The following is a 24,650-nucleotide window of genomic DNA, read 5'->3' as shown; positions in this document are numbered from 1 at the left end:
TATTTATATATTTCTATACATAAATATATATATTTGTATTATTTATGTAAGTATGACTTTATTAATTTTTACGTTTATCAAAATGAAATTTAAAAATATTTTATAAGTTTATATATTAGCTTAAGTACGTTAACCAATATATTATTTAAAATAAAATGTTTTTTAATAATGTTTTTCAATTTTCTTTTACTGTACCAGCTGAAGCGCCAATACCAGCTTGTATGGGCTGATATAGGCTAGTATAACTGAAATAGGCCGGTGATATTTGTTCTAGTATGTTTAGGAAGAGTATTGGTACCAGTTTAAGACCAGTACAATATATTTCCCAAGTATGACCGATACCGGTACGGTATTGACTTCTTTAACTACAATTGCTCCAATAACCCTAGAAATAGTTATTATATACTGTTTATTATTTCAATTTTTTTTCTTACAATTTCCAAATAAATCATAATGTTACACAACAATCAAAATCATATGGGCAAATAACACAATAAAAAGAAACAGCACTAAGAGAATTACCTTGTAGGAAATGGCTACTCCTTCCTCTGAGAGAGGAAAAGAGAGATTTTTCTTTAAAAAAAAAAGTAAAGGTTAAACAGGAAGAAGAGACATTAATTTATGTTTGATTTTGGCAAATGACTTGTCGTTCAAAAGGAATTAGATGAGACTAATTTTAAGGGATATGGATAAGGGGTTATCTGAGAGAGAGAGAGAGAGAGAGAGAGAGAGAGAGAGAGAGAGAGAGAGAGAGAGAGAGAGAGAGAGAGAGAGAGAGAGAGAGAGAGAGAGAGGAAAAAACAGTTTGAAACTATGTAAAACAACTTGATAAATAGTACTCCCTCCCTCATCAAAAAGAAAAAGTACTCCCTCCATCCCAAATTGTTTGGCTTGTATTCCATTTTGAGATGTCCCAAAATTATGTCATGTTTGAAAAGTCAAACACCATTAATTTATAAACATTCCCTTTATTCCCTTAATTTATTTGTTGGAACATTTTTTAATTAAAAAAAAATTAAAAACCTAAATTTTGAAATCCACTAAAACCAATGTTTTGTCACCAGTAGAGTTTCTAATCTACCATATTAAAATTTGATTTAAAGATAAAGATTGAATTTGGATTAGGCTTGGTGGCTATGGAATTTGGATTTGAATATAGGTTTGCAATAACTTTGAAAATTGCTTGGTAGCTGGCACCAATACTAGAAATGTTTTTTTTTTTCTAAAATAATTTTTTGATAAATTTGTTTAAGGATAATTTAGAAAATTGCTAACTTTTTTTTAAAAGAGATAAGGCAGTTAATGATGTTTCCCTAAATAATTGGGTTTTCCTAACTAGGCAAAACAATTTGGGATGGATGGAGTAGTATAGAATCTATAGATATAAGTGTAGATATAGAGAAAAAAAATCATAATAATATACTACAATCAAAATCATATGGGCAAATTAAACAATAAAAAAAGAAACAGCACTAAGAGAATTACCTTATAGGAAATGAATACTCCTTCCTCTGAGAGAGAAAATTATCTAGACTACTAAAAAGAACATTCCCCAATTTCGTTTTCAATTTTTAACGTACCAAAATATCCTCATACAATTTCTAAAATAACATACTCTTTAGTTTAATTTTTTTTTCCTACAAAAAACAAAAAAGGTTAAAAGAGTAATACTATCTCATGTACAAAAGGGGGGAAAAACTGTTATCATTTGTATTCAAATGTTTGATACCTATCTGTAGTTTGTTATCTATTTGAATTCAAATACGTTTATAAAAAAAATTACTTCTTCCAAAACAAACCCACTACCTCACGTAAAAACTATCTATTATTATCCCGTATTTAATGTTTGATTCCTATTTGTATTTGTTATCTATTTGAGTTCAAATACTTCAATTATGTTTTTGGCTTTTTCCTTTAACTTCTTCATTTTGCCTAAAACTTAGAATATTGTCTTTATCTCATTTTTAGACATTATTTTATGTTACGTTACCTTTAAAAAAAAAAATACAATATATCACTTTTAAACATTATAAAACTAAACAAAAAAAAGCATTATTATACTCGCAAAATGCGTGTGATGAGTGTAGTATATATATAAAGGGAAATGCTAACAGATGCCCTTAGGATATTGACTAACAATCCATTTAAAGAAAGTTTTTATTGGAAAAGAATAAAAAACAATTAATGTTTTGACATCTATTTTCATTTCCCATAAAAGTAGTGTCAAAACTTTCATAAAATAGATTGTTAATTATTGCCCTAGGGGCATTCATTAGCATGACCCATATAGAAAAGATTATACAGGAGAAATGTTGATGATGTCAAAAATCGTCAGTAAGCTACACAGTCCTTACATTCCAAATAACACATGCACAACAAGAAAAAAAACCTCAAGAGAGTATTGGTCAAATACCCTTCAAATGTCAAGTTAGAAGAACTGTCACAACTCTAGAGTGTCAGAGTTGGGGTCAATAATTCGTACCTCGTTTTCTGAAGGTTTTGGCTTTTTATAGTAGTGAGGAACCGACCCTGGTTCCTTGGCGAAGAGAAATATTTCCTTGTAGAGAAAATCTTCATAAATGTTTGCAATTTAAGGGACCATTTCCATATAAAGGCTTTACTGACTAGGGTTAATCATGGAGCACAAGTTATTGTCATTTGAAGTTCCTTGGGGGCCAAATAAGCCATGTCATTGTCACGTGGTTTTCAACCTTAGTATCCGTCCGAATCGTTATCCGTCCGAATTGATATTCGTCCACTGCAGGTGATCCGTTCCCCATAGGTCATCCGTCCACCTTCGATGCGTCGTTGCCACCTCATCTCCTTGTCCATCGACCTAGTGAAGCTACTCATGGTAGCTCTCGTAAATTTTGGCCTTCCACTTTAATTTTACCCTCTTCAGTTGCCCCCTCACTCCATGGACCCGTCGCCTATTTTTGAACGGATCCGTGGAGTGACAGTTTGCCCTATCCTTGAGAAGCGTGTGTTGATTGACAGGCTAGCCTAGGGTCATTAATATGGTAGGGACATGTGGCAAGCTTTTAGTGGTCGATTGGTTGAATTGAAGCGTCCCTTCGTCTTTCGCGTCATTCCCTCTATATATAGGTTACTTTTCCCTTTCATTTTTTCATTTCAAACTTTTTTTCGCTAAGCAAAGTGCTACCATCCACTCTTTTTAAGCCGTTGCTCCGTCGACTTGGTGTCATCGTTCTCTATAGTCTTCCCGTTACCCTTCTTACGCTGTCAAGTTGTAAGTGTTCTTTCTTTTATCTCAAGTTTTTTCTTTTTATCATTCTATTCGCTCGCTCGTCATCTGTGTAGACCTAGAGTCTTAGGGTTTTTACTCATCACTTGTAGGTGTCAGATGCCGAGTGAGACGTCAAGTGGTCAATCGTTTGTCCGCAAAGGAGCAGGTTACGATGAGGTGTTTCCGTCAGGTTAGGCAGACACCGACACCTTCAGCGAGGAAAGGGTTTCGTCAGCCAACTCACCTTCCACAATGGAGGATGAGGTACGAGGTGAGGATGGGTCAGAGTATGATTCAAATGACGATCTAGATGGTGTAGACCCCTCAATTCAATCCGCCATAGGTCCTGATGGATTTAGGGAATTTATCCTACTTCCCTTGTGGACGATTAATGACTTTGTTTCCACCATCAAACAAACACACTTCAATACACTTAGGGAGAAATACCAGATACCCGACCACATACCCATCCATATGCTCTTTAAGACTGAAAAATGTTACTATAGGGGTCTTTAAGATGTCAGAGTGTATAAGCAGATGCTGAAAGCAGGACTTCGTTTCCCATTGAGCACTCTTCACCGTTGTCTTCTCCAATACCTAGGACTGGCTATCACCCAGATCTCTCCAAATGCCTCGAGGGTCTTCCTGGGTGTGGAAATTTTGTACAGGGTGATGTCTAACGGGGTGTGCCGGTTGACAGTGGAGGAGTTCTTCCATTGTTACCGTTCGTCCGAGATTGCCCAATCCAAGGGTATGTACAGTTTCCTGCTGAGGAGTTCGTTGCTTAGGTTAATATGTGAGACCCTAGACTCCAACAGGAACTGGAAGAGTCGATATTTTTTCCTCAAAGGGGACGACTGGATGTGTCACCCCGACAACCCGGAGTATAATACCCTTGTCTGGTAGGTGTCCGTCCTCCTTAGGTTTAATTTTTCAATTTGTTTAATCGTTCTAACCGTCTATTTTTGCAGCTCAGGACTGTCCACAGGTTACCACTGAGCAGTTTGGTTTCTTAGAAAGAACCTTTAGGACCACCAAGCTGTTGGATAGAACGTGGGTTAAGCTGGTTACTTTGGATACTCTACATTGGTACTGCAATGGCCCTGAATCCACTATGCTACCCGTCGATACGATGCACAAATTTGCAAACGTAAGTCCATTGCCTAATATATATATATATATGTGTGTGTGTGTGTGTGTGTGTGTTCTTTAGTAGCTCCCTTGATTCTTATCCGTCCACTTTTATGCAGAAATGGAAGATAGCAGGAGAAGAGCTTACATTAAGTAGTAGGCTATTGCTAAGAAAAAATAGGAGGGGGGCCTTCCTTATAAGACGGGCTCAGCTCACTTGTCCACCAAAAAGCAACCGTTTAAAAAATTGGATCGTCATGCAAAAAAGCCTAAAGTGGTGACAAGGCTAGGTGCTGGGAAAACTTTTGGCTCACTCAAGTTGTCCCCCAAGCTCGGCCTGGGGAAGGGTAAGGGCTTGATGGTTAGCTTGGGCCCCGTCAAGGAGAAACCACCCGTCCTTCTTTACGAGGATTCTCAGTATGCCCTTAAGCAAATCACATCCATTATCAAGGACGAAGACTACGAGGACTTGGGCAACCACGTCATTGAAGCTATGGGGGAGACGAATCTGTTCAACCTTGCACAAGTTTGTCTCTATCCCAATACCTTTCCATCGTGTTTGTTTATTACTTTCCCTATCTCATTTTTATGGTTGGTGCAGGGAGTCCTAATGACAAAGGGGTCGGAGAGTGTCCGTGCAATGACAAAAGCAATGGAGGACGGAGCTGAAGGCCTGGAAGGTCTGTCAGGAGGAAAAGCTCAAGGCGTTGGAGCAACTCCGGGGTGAGTTAGATAAATAGAGGAGTTGGGAAAAGTCCTGGAAGACAAGAAGGATAGTCTCCGTCAGGCAAAGTTTGACGCTATACAAGATTATCGAGATTCCGATGCCTTTTTAAGTGAACTGGGCACATCCTTTGTTGACGGTTTCGACGATTGCCTCCGTCAAGTCAAGGCTTCCTTCCCAAACTTGAACCTTTTGCACATTACCATAGATCCTAAAAGCCAGACTCCTGCTCACCTCGTTGACTCTGAAGGGACGAACGATCTCTTTGGTGACGACCCTAGTGACGGCGATGCTCAAAAGCTGGTACAAAAAAGTCTGTCGAGGATTGCACCCATCAAACCGTGGTTCAGGTGCTTGATGAGAAGGAGGAGGAAATCTCTGTCGCTCCACAGTAGTTATTTTTATTTTTATTTATGTTCAGACTTGAAAATGCTTGGGAGAACAATATCTTTGTAAATTTTATCCGTTGCCTATCGTTTTGTAGGCTTTTATGTAGACATTATTTTATAATATTTTGGTTATCTGTTTTATAATATACACCCGTCAAGTTTGCGCTCGTCCTTATGTGAACTAAGCCAATCTATTTATGTAATGGGTTCGTCCACCTTATGGATTTTGTGAATGAATTGTCCTTTTGGGGCGATCCATCCAGTCAACGGATTTGTTGAATAACTTTCACCTTCTTGGGATGACCCATCCAGTTTGTGGTCTTTTTGAATTAATTTCATCCTTCTTAGGATGATCCATCCAGTTTATGGACTTGCTGAATACATTTCATCATTCTTAGGATGATCCATCCAGTCTGTGGTCTTTCTAAATAAATTTCATCATTCTCAAGATGATCCATTCAGGTTACGGACTTGCTGAATAAATTTCATCCTTCTTAGGATAATCTATTTGGTTTGTGGACTTGCTGAATAGATTTAATCATTCTTAGGATGATTCGTCCGGTTTGTGGACTTATTGAATAAATTTCACCCCTCTTAGGATGTTACGTCCAGTTTATGGACTTATTGAATAAATTTCATCATTCTTAAGATGATCCATCCAGTTTATGGACTTACGGAATATATTTTATCCTTCTTAGGATGATTCGTCCAGTTTATGGGCTTAGTGAATAAATTTCACCATTCTTAGGATGATCCGTCCAGTTTATGGACTTGCTGGATAAATTTCATCCTTCTTAGGATGATCCGTCCGGTTTGTGGACTTACTGAATAGATTTCACCTTTCTTAGGATGATACGTCCGGTTTATGGACTTACTGAATAGATTTCACCCTTCTTAGGATGATTCGTCCAGTTTATGGACTTGGTGAATAAAATTCTGTGGAAAAACATTTAACGTGTTATAAGTAAACTCCTCTTATTATGATAGATATGCATGTAGAATTTTATTCATGAAAAATAAGAAAATTGCCCTTTGGGCTCTAAAACTAAAGTTATAAATTGGAAAAATAAACTGGGAATGAGGAGTGTCATCGCTTGCGCCCTTATCTACTGGTAGTATCTCTTCAGGTGTTCCACGTTCCAGGGATGCTGCAGCTTTTTTCCTTTTCATGTCTCGAGATAGTATGTGCCCTTCCTATGAGATGATGCGATCCTGTACGGTCCTTCCCAATTGGGTCTTAATTTCCCATGAGAGGGGTCTTTGGTGGCACCCGTTACTTTCCTCAAGACGAGGTCTCCATTCTGGAAGTCCTTGTGTTTCACCCGGGAGTTATAGTGCCTGGCTATGAGATTTTGGTATTGTGCTGGCCTTTGTTCGTCCGTCGCTCTAACCTCATCTATCATATCGAGCTGTAGACGCATCGCCTCATCATTCTTCTCCTCGTCGTGGTTTGCTACTCTGTAGCTTGTGAGACCTACCTTAGTTTGGATGACCGCCTCACTGCCATATGCAAGTCGAAATGGTGTCTCTCATGTAGGTGTCCTTGCCACTGTCCTGTACGCCCATAGTACGCTTGGTAACTCTTTCAGCCAGGTACCCTTTGCCCCCTCGAGTTGAGTCTTGATGATTTTCAACAAGGATCAGTTCGTGTCTTTAACTGGTCCATTGGCCTGAGGGTGTGCGGGCGACAAATAGTGGTTTTGATCCCAAGCTGTGAGCAGAAGTCCCTGAATGCGTTGTTATCGAACTGTTTCCCATTTTCTGAGACCATGACCCTAGGTATATTGTACCTGCGAATGATGTTCCTTCATACAAAACTGCGTACATTCTTTTCCGTGATGGTAGCCATTTGATGAAGTAGTCTATGTCGACTAGTAGGAATTTCAGCTGCCTAACTGCTGTAGGAAACGATCCCATGGTATCAAGCCCCCATTGAGCAAAGGGCCATGGGGCTGTCATTGGGGTGAGTTCCTCCGTCGGTTGCCTTATGAGGTTGCCAAACCTCTAACATTTGTCACATTTTTTGATGTACGCTTGGGCATTCTTCTGCATAGTGGGCCAATAGTATCTAGCCCTAATCACCTTATGAAATAAGGATCGCGATCCCAAGTGGTTCCCGCATACTCCTTTGTGGACTTCTCTCATTACATAGTCTGTTTTCTCGGGGATAAGGCACCTCAGGTAGGGGCGAGAGAAACCTCTCTTGTATAAAATATCTTTGATCAGTACGAATCGTGCAGCGTAGACTCTCAACTTCCTCACGGCTCCCTTATCATCAGGCAACAAGCCGTCCTTTAGGTAGGAGATAATTGGTGTCGTCCAGTTGCTTTCGATACCTATCTCCTGCACACTGGCTGTGTTTATCATTGGTGAATTTTGAACAAAAAAGAGTACCTGACTGGTTAAAGACATATCATCCGCTGATGCAGCCTTGGCAAGACGGTCGGCTCGCTCATTCTCCTCCCTTAGGATTTGAACGAATTCGGTCTTGAGGTTGTGCATCCGATTCTTCACCTGTTCGAGGTACTCCTTCATCCGTTTTCCTCTACACTCGTAACCGCCATTAATCTGACTGGTAACCACTTGGGAGTCGCAATGCACTATCGCACTTGTGGTACCTGCTACATGCGCGAGATCTAGTCCTGCTATTAAAGCTTCGTACTCGGCCTCATTGTTTGTTATGAGGAATTCAAGTCGGACCATGCATTCGACTTCGTCCCCTTCTGGGATGCGAAGTACTATACCGGCTCCTTTTGCGTGTTTATTTGCCGACCCGTTCGTGTGGATCATCCACTAAGGGTTCCCTTCTGCACCCTGTTCATCCATGTGGGTGAATTTAGCAACGAAGTTGGCCATAACCTACCTTTTTATGGTCGTACGTGGACGATACTGTATGTCAAACTCACTTAGCTCGATCGCCCATAGCGTCATCCGTCCAGTTGCCTCTAGACTGTTTATTGCTCTCCACAAGGGTTTTTCTGTCAAGACAACTACAATGTGGGCTTGGAAGGATGGTTTGAGCTTACGCGTTGCAGTTACCAATGCGAAGGCGAGCTTCTCCATAGGTGGGTACCTCCCTTCTGCCCCTCGAAGTGCTTGGCTTGTGAAGTATACGAGTTTTTGGGCCTTGTCATCTTCCCTGACTAGAGCTGTATTGATAGCAGTTGAGGAGACGACTAAGTAGAGGAAGAGCTCCTCTCCTGGTCTGGGTGGGTTTAGCAAAGGTGGGGAAGAAAGGTATGCCTTTAGATCCTCGAACGCTTGCTGACACTCAGTCGTCCATTCAAAGGCCCTTTTTAACGTGTGAAAGAAGGGAAAGCACTTATCCGTCGCTCTTGAAACGAATCTGTTCAATGCAGTAATCTTATTGTTCAAACTCTGCACCTCCTTAGTAGTTTTTGGTGGAGCTAACTCCATGATAGCCTATACCTTGTCCAGGTTGACTTTAATACCCTTTGGGATACCATGAATACCAGGAACTTCCTTGTCGTCACTCCGAACGTACATTTGTTTGGATTCAACTTCATGTTGTAGTGCCTAAGGGTCTCAAAAGTCTCATTTAGATCGTTTAGGTGCTTGTCCTCCCATACGCTTTTTATCAGCATGCCGTCTACGTACACTTCGACGTTCCTCCCAATTTGGTGTGTAAACATCTTTCTTATAAGCCTTTGATACGTCGCGCCTGCGTTCTTGAGGCCGAATGACATCACCTTATTGCAGAAGAGACCTTGGCTTGTAACGAAAGAAGTCTTCTCTTGGTCAGCTTCATTCAGCTTGATTTGGTCGTACCCAGAAAATGCTTCCATGAAACTCAACAGTTGGTGTCTTGCTGTTGAATCCACCAAGATATCAATCCTTGGGAGTGGGTAGCTATCCTTGGGGCACGCCCTGTTTAGGTCTGTGAAATCCACACATATCCTCCACCTTTCGTTGGCTTTCTTGACCATTACCGCGTTGGCCAGCCAGTCGCAGTAGTACACTTCTCGTATAAAGTTTGCCTCCTTCAGCTTGCGGACCTCCTCCACTATGGCCTAGTCTAGTTCTTGAGTGAAAACACCCGTTTAACATTCGCACGCCGCTACTTGATCTCCTCGTACTTCTCCTACCCCGTACTTAGTGGGGAACTTGATCATCAAGTGGTAAGTGGAAGTTACAGCCTTCCATGAATTGAGGGTAGGGTGGCCCAAAATGGCATTGTAAGCAGATGAATAGTCTACTACCAGGAACGTAACATCCTTGGTGATCTGCTGGGTGTAATCGCCAACTGTGACGAGCAAGGTGATTGCGCCTATTGGGTACGCTCTCGTTCCTCTGAACCCAACGAGTGGTGCGCCAGTTGGAATCAACCGTTCTCTCCCAATCCTCATCTGCTGGAGTGCTGGGTAGTAGAGTATATCGACGGAGTTGTCATTATCCACCAAGACCTTGTGAGTGTTGTAGTCCCTAATCTGTATGCTCACAACAAGCGCGTCGTCATGTAGATGATGGAGACATTGAGCGTCTTCCTCCGAGAACCCGATCATCGGGTTGTCGATGTGCGCCATCTTTGGGACCATACCTGTTGGCTGGACGTTCTGAACCACCTGAAGGTAGGTCTTGTGAGCCTTCTTAGTTGAACAGGAAGTTGTCGTGCCCCCTACAATCATCCTTATGTCCCCTATGGGAGGTTTAGGGCACTCACTTTCCCTCCGGGAGCCCTGCTCTTGTGGCTGGTCTGTCTTCTTTCTGCTAACGAACCTTTGCAATTTTCCTTGCCTGATTAAGGCTTTTGTTTGCTGCTTCAAATTATAGCATTGGGATGTATCGTGGCCATGGTCTCGGTGGAAGCATAGTACTTGTCCCTGAACCTCTTGTTGGAGTCATCTTTCAGCTTGCCAGGAAACGTCAATGATCCTTTGTCCTTGATATACATAAGTACCTGATCGATGGGAACATTTAGTGGGGTGAAGTTTGCAAACCTTGGCGTGGGGGCCTTAGAGCATCTATCCTCTCGTCCTTCTCCCATCCTTATGGCATTCCATCCTTTTTCCTATCTTACTTCTTCCTGTCTTTCTCTCTTCCTAGGCTTTTCCTCTCGTGCGAGTAGCGCGTCTTATGCGTTCATGTATTTGGTAGCCCTGTAGAGCACTCTGACATAGTCTTCTGGTTGTTCTTGTATTGGGAAAACAAAAACTTACCTCCGTAGTCCATTGGTGAACATTGCTACGAGTATCTTGTCATCTGCTTTATCGATCGAGAGGGCCTCCTTGTTAAAGCGGGTGATATAAAACCTTAGCGTCTCATCCTCCCGTTGCTTGATATTCATTAGGCACGCCGTCAACTTCTTGTACATGTGCCCCCCAATGAAGTGTGAGGCAAATTGGGTGCTCAACTCCTTGAAGGTACTGATGGAGTATGGCGTTAGCCTACTAAACCATACTCTTGCGGGACCTCTCAATGTTGTGGGAAAGGCCCGACACATGATTTTGTCCGCTACACCTTGCAAGTGCCTGAGGATCTTGAACGTCTCCAAGTGGTCTAATAGGTCCTTTGACCCATCGTAGGCCTCTATTTGCGGCAGGTGGAACTTCGACGGGAGAGGGAACGAAGTTACGGGTGCAATGAAGGGTGAATCCATCCGGTGCACCAGTTCATCGAGATCACTTGATACCCGTCCTTTAAGGGCGTCCATCATCAGATCCATCAGTTCCCTCATCATATGCATATCTCCAACTAGGTTTAGTAGGGCGATATCCGTGGCCGTTGGCCTACTCATAACATTACTGCCTTTCGGCCCTTCACAATTTTGCCTGTTGTCATTATGCTAAAGGTTGTTGCCTTCCTGCTCGCCCTCTTGGTCTCGGGGCTCGGCGTTCATTTGGCACAGCTGTTCTTCCAAGTCATGGTTTTACTTGATAAGGCGTTCAACCGCCACAGTGAGTGTCTAAATCTGTCTCTCAAGGGCCGCGGCACATGGTTTGTCTCCTTGGTTGTTGGTGGTGGTTGCCATTGAGCGAGTAAGCACCATGCAACTCTTTGTCTGGGAAACAACAACATGGCTCACCTACGTTTACTTTCCCACCACCAACTGATGATGTTGAAAATTGTCAGTAAGCTGCACGGTCCTCACGTTCCAAACAACACCTGCACAACAAGAAAGAAAACCTCAAGAGAGTACCGGTGTGGTATCTGCTAAATACCCTCTGAAGGTCAAGTTAGAAGAATTGTCACAACTCTAGAATGCTAGAGCTGGGGTCAATTATGCGTACCTTGTTTTCTGAAGGTTTTGGCTATTTATAGTAGTGGGGAACCGACCTTGGTTCCTTGGTGAAGAGGAATATTTCCTTGTAGAGAAGATCTTTATAAATGTGCGCATTTTAAGGAACCCTTTCCATATAGAGGCTCTACTGACTGGGGTTAATCATGGATCACAAGTTATTGTCGTTTGAAGTTCCTTGGAGGCCAAATAAGCCATGTCATTGCCACGTGGCTATCAACCTCAGTATTCGTCCGAACCGTTATCCGTCCACTACAGGTGATCCATTCCCCATAGGTCATCCTTCCACCTTCAATACGTCATTGCCGCCTCATCTCCTTGTCCGTCAACCTAGTGAAGCTACTCATGGTAGGTCTCGTAAATTTTGGCTGTCCACTTTAATTTTAACCTTTTCAGAGACAATTATTTATTTTTGATTTTGGCAAATGACTTGCCATCCAAAAGGAATAAGGAGAAGTAGAATTGCCTAATTTTAGGGGATATGGATAAGGGGCTATCTTTGAGAGAGAGAGAGAGAGAGAGAGAGAGAGAGATTAATGTGACAGAGAGGAACAAAAAGCAGTTCGAAACTATGTGAAACAACCTGATAAATAGTAGTATAGAGATGTAGAATCGTAGACATAGAGAAAAAAAATAATGAGGAGAGAGATAATTGCAATGGGATAAGGATAATTTTTGAACTTTTTCTTTATTATTATTATTTTTTATTAATAAAAAGAACTCTGACTAGAACTAAAATGTTTTAAAAGTGGGTAAAAGTTGGTGAGAAGTCGATTTTCAAACGAAAAAAAAAATAGTGCATGAATATATATATATATATATATATATATATATATATATATATATATTAAATTTTTTAGAGCAAAAACGGTGCTTGAGATTAGGAGAAGTTTGTTGTGGTTGGTAACCACTGTCACAGGGCTATGCCTATTAGTAAAGTATTCATTTAGTGGGAAGTTATTGCGAGGAAATTGAAATTGAAATTGATTGTGTGAGCAGGGTGCTTTTGGCTGTGTACGTGGAATGAGAGTTTTTTTTTTTTTTTTTTTTTACAAGATAAAATTTTTACTATAATCTAATCTAAGTGTATATGTATGTGAAGCTCTCTTCTGGAGACTTGAACCCCGGCTCTTGCCCTACACTCGACAAGTATATACTTGTAGAGTGACCACCGCACCAAGGGGTAGCGGTGGTGAATGAGAGTTTTTCTAATCACGTAAGTTTTTGTTTTTAAATTTTGTTGAAATATAGTTTTATCCTCATTTTTTATTTTTTAAGAGTAAGATTATCTAATTAAATTGGGGTATTTTGATAATTCGGGAAAATGATTACTAACTCTGGGTATCCTACTAATATACAAAGATAAATTGGGGTATTTTGACAATTCTGAAAAGTGATAACAATTCTTGGGTATTCTCTTAATTTACAGAGACAAAAGAGTAATTAAATATAATAATTAATGAAAGCCAATTTTTTCTACCATATACACAATGCTAAGTCCAAACATTTTCACCATCCTTGTCACGTCCTTCTACTTTAAGGGGCAATTCAAGCGCCTATGTTCCTTACAAGCCAACTCTTGAACAAAGATCATGAAAAGAAGGGATAAATCCAGCCTAACTAGTGATTCCCTAAACTCACGCCCAACATTCTTAGACTTTGTCTTGAGAATGTCCTTTGTGTTCGAGTGAGGCACACTATTGGGTCTCACCGAAGGTCCTTTGGCATTAGGCTGATGATCCACAACAATAGCATTATCCAAATCAATTATACATATCAAGACCCATGCAAGCCTCTCGTTTATTTCAATGTTTGGTTCCTCTGGTTCTTTAATACAATGCTCCATTAAAGCACTCTTCAACTTCATGCTCCCAGGATTTCTTTGGAGAACCCACTACAATTTTCTCAGTCACAACCTCAGCCTACTCTGAATATTTTTTAACTCTCCCTTTCCCATTGTCTATGCTTTGCCATGATCGACCAAGTAAAATTGTTCACAAATCCCTACACAAGATCAAGATCAGAGAAAAATTCACTAAAATCCACTTATATCAGGTAATCTTGAAAGCAAGAAACCTTGTTTGGTATGCCATGAGTTAGACCTAGCTAAGCATCTCTCTCTCTCTCTTCATTTTTTGAGTCCTCTTATAATAGACCAACCCCAAGTCATACTATATATATATATATGAATGTATGGAAATCACATATGCTTAACTTGTTAGGGTACGATCAGATCTATTCGACAACTAGTTATGGTGGGTGGGGTAAGTTATTCATATATTTTATTGGCTAAAGGTATGTTCAAATGGCCAATCTTTAAAAAATTCTTTATATTATATATAAAAAATATATGGTAAAGTCTCTTATTGTCGAATAAAATATTTGAGATTCGATTCTTGTCTACACCAAAAACCAATTGGTATCTTCGTTTGATAATAAAGAACTTTCATCAAGGACAAACACCATAGATTAAACTCTCTCTCAAAAAAAATATTCAAAAATTAAATATTAACTATGCAAAGATAAAATTGAGAGGAAATGTTCCAACCAAATAGAAGAGAGACACACATTTAGAGGAATTCGTATTTAGGGAAGGGAATTAATTACTTGAAGTCAGATAATCATTTGTCTCACTTTTATTTTTTGTCTCATTTTATATTTCAACAATCATGATATATATCTCATGTATTTGATTTTTTAAATAGAACAAAGATGCCTACATGTTACATTCTCGAATAAACCTAAAAAGGCATATCCAGAAAATTTTAACAAAAAGGAATACAATCTGTAAATTGTTAGATATTTTGGAGGACTATTGACGAGAGCTAGCATATCAGTAATTGGCATCACTGGAATAGAACTGCAAATACTAAATTTCATTTAGTTTGTAAAGGAAAATGGAAAAGGATCAGTGGGAGCAACGTTTGGGTACCATAACAGGATCAGTGACAAATACCCAGAACTTCAAGCTATGAGAATAGAATTAAAAACATTCCAGATTATTTTGGGGCTCAAATTTAAAAGCATTGCATTAACTTATATACTGTTCATGGCCATCAAAGAGCAGATATCATTATTGAACATTTGAAATAAACACTACGGCACCACATATATATTATTGAACATTTGAATAACGAAAATGTATTGTTCATGAAGATTAATAATCTACAGGCAGAAATATAATAAATTTCCTTTTTCCCCTTTCTTGTACATTTGTTTTCTATGGCTCCCAAAGAATGAAAGAGACAGAATTTTGTGAGAAAGAAAAAAAATATATATTATAAAGGAAGATGAAGAAGTTAGGGTGTTCTAACCCATCGACATATGGATTCCCTAACATTCATCCTTGGCATGATGCATGGCCTAAACTTCCAATACCACACAATTTTCAGTCCTTCAAAAATGAAATATATATATATTAAAAAGAAAAGAAAAAAAAAAAAAACTATAAAGCAATAAAATCCAAAGTGATGAGTTAGCTCCCTCATTCCACACCGGACTGCTTCATATTGTCAAAAAAACGACCACGAATGATGACAACTAAGTCAGTCAGGCAATTCAAGTATAGCCCACATTATCAGTGGAAGAGCTCCGGGGGATCCGAGCACTTGTACCGCCTTTCTTGTCCACACGGGCAGAGTTACCACCGCAAACAATATGGCATTGACACCCACAAATATTGCTGAAGCAAGAAAACAACCCATTGCCACCATCAGTGTGGCGCCGCGCATGGCCCCGAGGCTCGGTCGATCCCCTTATGCTCGAAAACTCGCCACGGTCATAGACGGGTGGAAGCTCCGTCCTCCAACGTTCGAGCTTTGATTGTAGGCCTTCCACGCTCTCTTCAGCCAAGCTCCACCCACCCACAATAGAGCTTCCTTCCTCTTCCACTCTTGGCGCTCTCGCCACCTCCGCTGCCACCTCCGACGCTGATGGACCCAGCTCGGACTCCGTCAGTATAGCCGGGGGTATGAACTTTTTGGGAGTGCCATACTCGGAGAACTTTCTTGGGGTTCCGTACTCAGTCAAGCCGGTGAATTTACCAAAAGATTTAGAATGCATGGGGGTTGCACTAGTACGAGGATGGATGGGTGTGGCATTGGCACGTGCATGCTTGGGTGTGGAACTGGAATTGACATTGGTGGCACGTGGGTGCAACGGGGTCGTTCCTGTAGATTTTCTGGGAGGTGGGTTTTGAATCACAGGATCAAGTTGGAAACTTGTGGTTTTTTCTAATTTCGTTCCCTTTGATTTTGGTGGTGGTGGAGTTGGTATCCTTTCAACCTCAGATTCTGACCAATTAACATCGGATTCTTCAATGACAGGATTCTCATTTAACACAACCTTTTTTGGTGGAGGGTCCCCAACATCTGAGCCGTTACCGTTAACCAACGAACTTGGCTTACCATTCTTTTTTCCATTAATAACCTTAATGGGTGGCTGAGCCTCCACGTCCGTACTAACCTCAGATGTGCTCAACACTGAACTTGCTCTTCCAGCTTTACTCTTCCCTGGAGGATCCACGGATATTTCCGACCCGCTCACCAACGAACTGGCTTTTCCATTTTTACCCTTCTTATTATGTGAGTCCCTGTCACGGTCACGGTCTCGGTCTCCAGCATCCGATGCACTAACAACTGAGCGAGACTTTTTGGCCTTTTTGCTTTTCACTCTTCTCAACACAATGGAGCCACTGAGCAAAGAGCTGGCTTTGGATTGACCTTTCTTCTTGTGATCAATTTCGGAGGAAGACTCGTTCACCATGGAACTGGCTTTTCCTTTACGTGTTGTTGTCCCACGGAATTGAGAAGTTCGAAGCTCTGAACCAATCATGGAACTTGTATCACTCTTCGTACGACGAAATTCAGGCTTGCTTGTTAGCGTGGTATGACTCCCTTGCAAAAAAGACTCATCTTCACCCATCAAATGCCGATATCCAACGGCTCCAGAGAGATTGAGTTGGGTATACAATGGCATGCTCCTCATGGAACTATCAAGGACCGCAACCCCAATGTTAAGGATTCCTTGTGGCCGACCTGACGGCCTACGTACCTGAAGTGCCACGAACCTCATTCCAATCTTGGGATGGTGGTTAGGTTGGTGGGGCCTAGGCGGGGTCGGGATCAGATTGCCAACAAGAACACGAACTGTGCCCACGTGGACGTCTCGGAACCAATGGAGTCCATAGATCTCAATCATCACGGCTGACGTGTCTGAGTGTAGAAATTCCTCGTCCACACGGAACACAAACTTGTCATTCCATGTTGGATTGTTGTCACCATGAGTGTCCACTCGTGTTGAAAGTTTACGATCTGGGTGAACCCATGCAACCGCATAGGTCCGCATGGAACGAGACACATTTGCGAGATCTTGTGCTGATATTATATTCAGTTCCAAGAGCTGGAACGGGGCTAAAATGTTTGACATTACACAAAAGTAAAATAATATGAACGAAGTAGAAATAGCTATTTAGATATGGTAATGATTATATGATAAAAGAAAGAAAGAAAGAAAGAAGAACGGGTTATGGGGGTAGAGTTGGTTAAATGGGGTTTGTGTGAAACTTGATCCCTCTCGTCGCCGACCAAAAGAGGAGGCTGACGAGAGAGGGACAGCGCCTGAATGTGAAAGAAAAGGCAGCGAAGAAAAAGGTCAGATGCAGAAAGGTTGTAGTTTGCGTGTTAGGGAAAATGAGAGTGTCAAAACTCCGAAAGAGATGGAAGTTTGTTATTTACTATTTTTTAACTAGTCAAACTCCTAATTTGGGAGGCTGCAATTATTTTCAGGTTGTGATGGTTATTTAGCCAGGTAGGTTGACCTAATAAGGCAAACTGTAATATGATTATTTTGAGGAAACTAAGGACTTTCTTGTTCTCTCTTTTTAATTTTATTATTAATTAACTTTAAAAAGAAGTCACCCTTTGACATAATCAGTAAAGATATTTTTACAAGTATTAGTGATGTTCTTATATATAAGTAATAAAATACATTGACAAATATGCAAATCATGTTAGAGTGTGTGACAGAATTCTTAGATCCACATCCATGTGAAAGGATATTCATTAGGTGCACTATATAGAGTGTCCAAATAAATTCAACGACATTACCGAATTGATTTTAATTGTTTTTAGAAAATGGAAAATGTAGAAGTTTCTACAAATTATAATATTTACAAACTCACATTATCACGAATATGATTTGTGGATTTCAAAAACATATTAAATGAATTTTAGAATTTTTATTTTATTTTATTTTATTGATAACATATCAATTTATAAATGTTATGCGACAAATTCATAATATCCTTAGTATTACTTTTAGCAAATATGACGAATTTTGTAAGTCATTAGTCAATGTAATTGTATTTGAATTTAATTGTAATATACAAGAATTAAGGAACTGTAGAACTAAGTAGGTTTTCTCTCTCTCTCTCTCTCTCTCTCTCTCTCTCTCACTCACACACACACACACACACACACACACACAACAACGTCGTAAACTTATAATTTTTTTTTCATACCAAGGTTGTAAACTTACAATTTAGTAACAAAAATGTAGTGATATCAAGTTTTAATCTTGCCTAATTTTTTTTAACATCAACACATTTTAGTGGAATAAAAATTATTTGTCCACATTAAAAAAAAAAAAAAAAATCCTTTTTCTCACCTTGAATGTATCATGTTATATTCCACTAATTACAACTAGCCACATATCTCTTTTTTTATTTGTAAGAAATTAAAGTTTAAAATATGAAAAAGAATTTGTCAGATAAATACATGATATACTATAGTTGGTGAAGTATAAAGTGAGACAAATTATTTTTATTCCTTTTACTCTATGTGAAATGCTTATGGGTAATAAAAGGGCGAGAGCTTTTTTATATATTTCTTTTCTTTTCTTTTCTTTGAACAATATACTTTTTGAGTTCATTGGCCAAGTTTGGTAGGATTTCATCGAGGATTAATCAACCCCAATTAAACATAAAATTGATTAATTTTATAGGTTCATTGATAAAAAATTTACTTTAGTATTTTGACTAACCTTGATCACTGTTGACTAGCTTTTACCAACATTAAAACTTAATTACCCAATGTTTCAAAAAATATTCTATTATAATTAGATTTGATAAAAACCCAGTCTTACACAATATGCTTTCACCACATAATTTAAAGTAGTTTTTATTCTCTTATTTTTTACATTTTTTTTTATTGTTTAACTTCAATTTTTATTATTAAAATTATTTCTTTTATTTACATATGATTTTTTTTTTCTAACTAGTGCATCAAGACATTCGTATTGCTAGTAATAGGGAAAATTTCGACATTCATGATTAATGTATATTAAGATTCAAAATTAAATTAATAAATAACATTAAATCTAACATTTATTTAGTATTTAAAAAATATAAAATAATAAAAAGACAACATAATTTATATATATATATATATTTTATCATGTTGATTAACATGATAATCTCATATTTTCTTATTTACTCTAGGATCACACTCTAGCAAATTAATGTCAATTTTATTGATTTTAATTTGTCAAACTTTTGTATAAGGATTTTCAAATATTGGGACATCGATATTAAAGATAAACAATACTACATCACCAATATTGACTTTTGAATAATTTTTAATTTGGCAAAATATATATATATATATTTCGTCTTTACATTTTGGGCTCATTTTCCATTTTGCTCCCATATTTTATTTTCATACTCCTATTTTGGTACCTAAATTTTTGAAATATGTTTTCAATGTCATCCCTACCATCCTCTCATTAGTGGAAATAGCCTACACAGCCATTAAAATAATAATAAGAAATGTCAAATTGGCATTCACATCAGCATTTTTTTTTTAAAAAATTAATCTATCTATTTTACTAAAATAAAAAAAATAAAGAATTGAAAACCAAAAACACATGAATTCATACTTAGTTCATCTTCAACAAGAACACATATGAACACTTGTATAAAAAATAAAAAAAGAGCATATATGAACACAAATTCGGAAAATTCAAACACAAGACCACAAACCTAGAAAATCAAACACAAGAAAACGAATTCAAAATTAAACACATTGAATCAACTTCCTTTCACACTTAAAATCAAATCAATAATGCAATAAAATTTGAGAAGAGAACAAAGAGCAAATCAAAATTCATTCAAACTAAATTCAAACCTGTTGCCAATAAAAGAAAAAAAAATCCAAAACACAAAAAAAAAAATCACATTCCAAAAGGGAAAAAATCAACATATACCCATTGAATCAACTAAAGGACTTGAAGTTTTAGATTCACACTCAAATCAACTTCCTTCAAACCCATTGAAACTGAAATTAGTTGAGATTTTATTACAAAAAAACCTATTGAAACTCAAACCAGCTTCAAAATCTTTGAGAGATTACCCATTGAAATTTGAAGAAAATTAGAGAGAATCATAGTGGAAATGATTGGATGTAATGACTGAACAGTGATTAGATGAATGTTGGAACAAATGCCCATGGCCAAAAATCCTTCTTCCCCAAAGACCCATGCTGAAAACCCATAAGTTTTTCTCCTTCTTCCCCAAAGATTCATAGCCAAAATCATAAAATCAAAGAAAACCTAGAAATCTCAAACACTTAAACAAAACCTAGTTTATTTCAAACAAATAGACAAACCCAGAAAAACCCAGCCAATTCGACTCACAACAACCGCAAGCCCAATCAATCCATAACAGATCTAAACTCAAATCAGCTATCATAGATCCCAAAACTCCAATAGATTCAACATTGTGAGACAAAGAGAGAGAGAGGTGGTGTTATCTTTAATTCTTGACTTGTCTGATCATGGTGGATGAGACTCATGAGAGAGAGAGTTTGAGATGAAAGACAAAAAGAGAGTGTTGTTTTGGTGTTGTGTGTGGGTTTGATTTTCTAGGTTAGCGTGTGTTTATTAATTTTTGAAGAAAAAAATGGAAATGCCAAATAAAGGAAAATACCATATATATATATATATAAAATTTGGGTTTGTTTTCTTGTTTTTGATTTTTTGGGTTTTTTTCTTTTGAATTTTCTGGGTCTGTGTTCTTGTTCAAGATAAACCTAGATCTAAATTCATGTGTTTTTGGTTTTTAATTCTATTTTTATTTTTTAAAAATCAATACATTAATTTTTTTTTAAAATCAAATAATGTGAATGTTGATGTGTGGGTAAAAATGGTCAGACACGCATTTGGGCCTTGGGCCTGATTTGGTGGTGTGAACCTGTTTGAGCAGAGCCTATGAGACCCACCAGCCAACTCTTGCTAGAATGATTGGTGGGATTGTCCGAGGAGAGGCGTCTCCTCGGCTAAATCAAGTGAAGATCATATGACATCTCGTGATGTTTCGGGAGAGAATTTTGAAAGGCCTGGTGGGAAAGATGTGTTCCACATAATTGTGGAGAGGAAGAGCGTATGAGAAATATCAAGGGAAAAGGCTGCTACCACTGTATTAAAGACCCTGCACCTACCTCTCTGATCGTATTAATGGAGAAATGACATCTGAACAGTAATATTCAGCCTTCCAGCTGTTATTTGAGGGCTTCCAAAGGGCGGTGGAGAGAGAAAAAGATCTGGATCATTGATTTGTGTTACACGTGGAAGGTGAAGGCAAGAGGAAGAGTGATATAAAAGAAAAAAGAGAAGGAAAAAGGAGGGATCTTCTTTAATTGAAAATTATTGTTCAAAGAAAGAAAGGCAATACAAGCTATCCTCGGCTTATGTCCGAGGAGAATATCTGTTATTCTTATCTATTAATTGTGTAGATAGTGACAATCTAGCCCGCTTATCTGTTGTCCAATACCCCTAAAACCTAGGTTTCAAGCCCACGCTCTACAAATTTTATTGTATAAAGCTCTTTGGGCCTGAGTCCATCTAGTGATTAAACCGAGTACAAATTGCCCACTTACAATTGGCGCAATCTGTGGAAAATCTTGTGTTTAAGAAATTTAAACACTATGGCAAGCTCAGATCCGCGTCAAGCAGAGTTTCTGGGGTCCCAGCATGAGGATCATTTCCAACATCTTGAACGTGAAAGGGATCGAGAGGATAGTGTACATATGGTGCGCACCGGCGAAAGTCATTCGCGCGGTGGAAGCAGAGTCCCCCATGAGGATGATGCGAAGGCCATGCAGAAAGAGATTGATCACCTTAAGAAGAAGTTACGCCGTGCGAGATGGAGGAGGACACCATCTCTTTCTGATCCTTCTTCTGAGGGCTCCCAAGGCAGTAGTTACAAGCCTAGGTCCAGAACTCCTCCTAGTGAAACCTTCTCGTATGAGAAGGACGATTTTCATGGTCGTAAGGATAAGAAGTCTTTCTCCAGGGGCTTGGAAAACGATGCTATGAGTAGGGCGCTGCACCAGATTTCCAAGTCACCTTTCACGTGTAGGATCGAAAGGGGAGAGCTTCCTCGACGGTTCGCTCAGCCCACGTTCACCATCTATAATGGCAGAACAGACTCAGTGGAGCACGTCAGTTTCTTCAATTAGAGGATGGCGGTGCACTCTAAGAATGAAACTTTAATGTGCAAAGTCTTCCCTTCAAGCTTAGGACTTATGGCGATGAGATGGTTTAATGGCCTGAAGGCGGGTTCTATCGATTCTTTCATGGAGTTCACTAGGGCATTTGGCTCTCGATTTATTACCTACAGTAGGGTTCCTCGGCCCTTGGACTCATTGTTGTCCATGGCTATGAGGGAGGGTGAGACCTTAAAGACGTATTCTGATAGATACTGGGAGATGTTTAATGAAATCGATAGCGATTTTGATGAGGTGGCGATTAACACTTTTAAGGTGGGCCTTCCAACTGATCATGACTTGAGGAAATCTCTGACCAAAAAGCCTGTACGGAGTGTACGTCGGCTCATGGATCGTATTGACGAGTACAAAAGAGTCGAGGAAGATCAACAGCAAGGGAAGGGGAAGGTGAAGGTTATCCCTCAGGAGAGAAGGGATTTCAGGTCGGATTAGTATAATAACAATAGGCCGAGGAGAGATTTTGTTGGGCAATCTGGTTCAACCACTCCTCAGGTAGTCAGCAACGTGTTCTGAGAACCGGTACATCAGTTACTGGAGAAAATCTGGAAGGAACCATACTTCAAATGGCCCAATAAGATGGCTAGAGATCCTACGAAGCGGAACCAGAATCTCATTTGCCACTATCATCAGGACGTAGGTCACACCACCAAGAATTGCAGAACACTTTGGAACCATTTGGAGCAGTTGGTTAGTGAAGGAAAATTGAAGCAATATTTGTATCAGCCCAATGGACAAGGAAGCCATTCAGGTTCGATCAATCAAAGGAATAACTCATCCCGGCCACCCCTGGGGACGATTAATGTCATTTTCGTTGCCCCTGGAAGGACTGGCTCCTGTCCTACTAGGGCGATGTCTGTGTCCCATGTTCTTGCCGAGGAGTCTAGCTCGAAGCCGAAGAGAATTAAAGGAAGTGTTTCGCCTATTTTGGGCTTTTCGGATGAAGACAAGGTGGGGACCATTCAACCCCATGACGATGCTCTGGTGGTTACGCTGAGGATATGGGGCTATGATGTAAGAAGAGCGATTGTTGATCAAGGTAGTGGTGCGGACATTATGTACCCTGATTTGTTCTAGGGGCTTAATTTAAAGCTCAAAGATCTTACCGCTTATGATTCACCACTAATAAGTTTTGAAGAAAAAGCTGTCATACCAAAGGGACAAATTTGCTTACTTGTGCAGTCAGCTCCGGAAACGGTTAATGTGGATTTCATTATGGTTGATGCTTATTCCCCGTACATAGCCATCGTCGCAAGGCCTTGACTGCATGCTCTGGGGGCTGTTTCTTCAACTCTACATGTCAAAGTGAAGTTCCCATGGGGGAATTGATTGAAGGAATTCTTGGGAGCCAATCAGTAGCAAGACAATGCATATCGGCCGCAATACTACATCAGGATGAACCAGAGTCCTCAATCTCGGCTACAAAGGATTTATAACAACTAATGTCTCTAGATGCGCCCAATGCGGTGACAGCAGAGGAGGCAACATGTGAAGAGTTATAAAGATTTCTTATAGGTGACGATCCTGAAAGGTTCTTTCAGGTTGGTGTTCGGCTACCACATTAGGAGAAGATGGAATTGGTCATGTTTTTGAAAAAAAAAATATCGACGTATTTGCTTGGGATCCCTATGAGGCACCTAGGGTTGACCCAAAGTTCATTTGCCATCATTTGAACGTCAATCCTGCCATCGTCCTGAGGAGGCAATCACCTCGGCGTTCTTCTAAAGAACATGCCGAGGCTGTCAAGGAAGAGGTGCTCAAGCTTAAAAGGGCTGGGGCAATTAAAGAAGTTTTTTATCCGGAATGGTTGGCTCACACTGTGGTGGTGAAGAAGAAGAACAGAAAGTGGAGAGTATGCGTAGATTTCACAGACCTAAACAAGGCTTGTCCTAAGGATTCCTTTCCCATGCCTCGCACAGATCAGTTGGTGGATGCTACGGTTGGACATCCTCGGATGAGTTTTCTGGATACTTTCCAAGGCTATCACCGCACTAGATGATCAAGAGAAAACAGCCTTCATTACTCCTACAGAGAATTACCATTATAAGGTGATGCCTTTTGGTTTGAAAAATGCAGGGGCTACCTATCAAAGGATGATGACCAGGATGTTTGACTCGCAGCTGGGAAAGACTATTAAAGTGTATGTGGATGACATGGTGGTGAAAAGCAAGGTCATGTCCATGCATGTGAAAGATTTGGATGACACCTTCCAAACGCTTAGGAAGTACAAATTGCGCCTTAACGCCTTTAAATGCTATTTTGGTGTAAGCTCTGGTAAATTCCTAGGCTACATGGTGACTCATAGAGGAATAGAAGTAAATTCGGAACAAGTTAAGGCAATCAA

At 39.5% G+C, this 24,650-nt stretch overlaps 3 protein-coding genes across 3 annotated transcripts; 1 reads left to right on the top strand and 2 right to left on the bottom strand.

Moving 5' to 3' along the window:
* Positions 1-9,552: 9,552 nt before the first annotated feature.
* LOC142625074 (uncharacterized) lies at positions 9,553-11,174 on the bottom strand. Its single transcript, XM_075798782.1, has 2 exons — positions 10,669-11,174; positions 9,553-10,246 (listed from the first exon to the last, which is right to left on the bottom strand). Exons 1-2 carry the CDS (start codon positions 11,172-11,174, stop codon positions 9,553-9,555), a joined length of 1,200 nt encoding a protein of 399 aa, XP_075654897.1.
* A 4,131-nt stretch (positions 11,175-15,305) lies between these two features.
* Positions 15,306-17,174, bottom strand: LOC142625073 (uncharacterized). The gene has a single exon (XM_075798781.1). The coding sequence runs from the start codon at positions 17,172-17,174 to the stop codon at positions 15,306-15,308; it is 1,869 nt and encodes a 622-aa protein (XP_075654896.1).
* A 5,711-nt stretch (positions 17,175-22,885) lies between these two features.
* LOC142625071 (uncharacterized) lies at positions 22,886-23,383 on the top strand. Its single transcript, XM_075798780.1, has one exon. The coding sequence runs from the start codon at positions 22,886-22,888 to the stop codon at positions 23,381-23,383; it is 498 nt and encodes a 165-aa protein (XP_075654895.1).
* The last annotated feature ends 1,267 nt before the right edge of the window (positions 23,384-24,650 follow it).

Source organism: Castanea sativa, chromosome 2, assembly GCF_040712315.1.
Source record: "Castanea sativa cultivar Marrone di Chiusa Pesio chromosome 2, ASM4071231v1".
NCBI lineage: Eukaryota > Viridiplantae > Streptophyta > Magnoliopsida > Fagales > Fagaceae > Castanea > Castanea sativa.
The sequence above is the reverse complement of the archived record's forward strand: the minus strand, read 5'-3'. Positions and strand labels throughout refer to the sequence as shown.

Coding starts and splice junctions, on each gene's coding strand:
- LOC142625074 (XM_075798782.1), bottom strand. CDS start 11,174: ATGGATCTGATGATGGACGCCCTTAAAGGACGGGTATCAAGTGATCTC. Junction 10,247..10,668: donor TTCACCAATGGACTACGGAG/GTAAGTTTTTGT, acceptor AGCCTTAATCAG/GCAAGGAAAATTGCAAAGGT.
- LOC142625073 (XM_075798781.1), bottom strand. CDS start 17,174: ATGTCAAACATTTTAGCCCCGTTCCAGCTCTTGGAACTGAATATAATA.
- LOC142625071 (XM_075798780.1), top strand. CDS start 22,886: ATGGCTAGAGATCCTACGAAGCGGAACCAGAATCTCATTTGCCACTAT.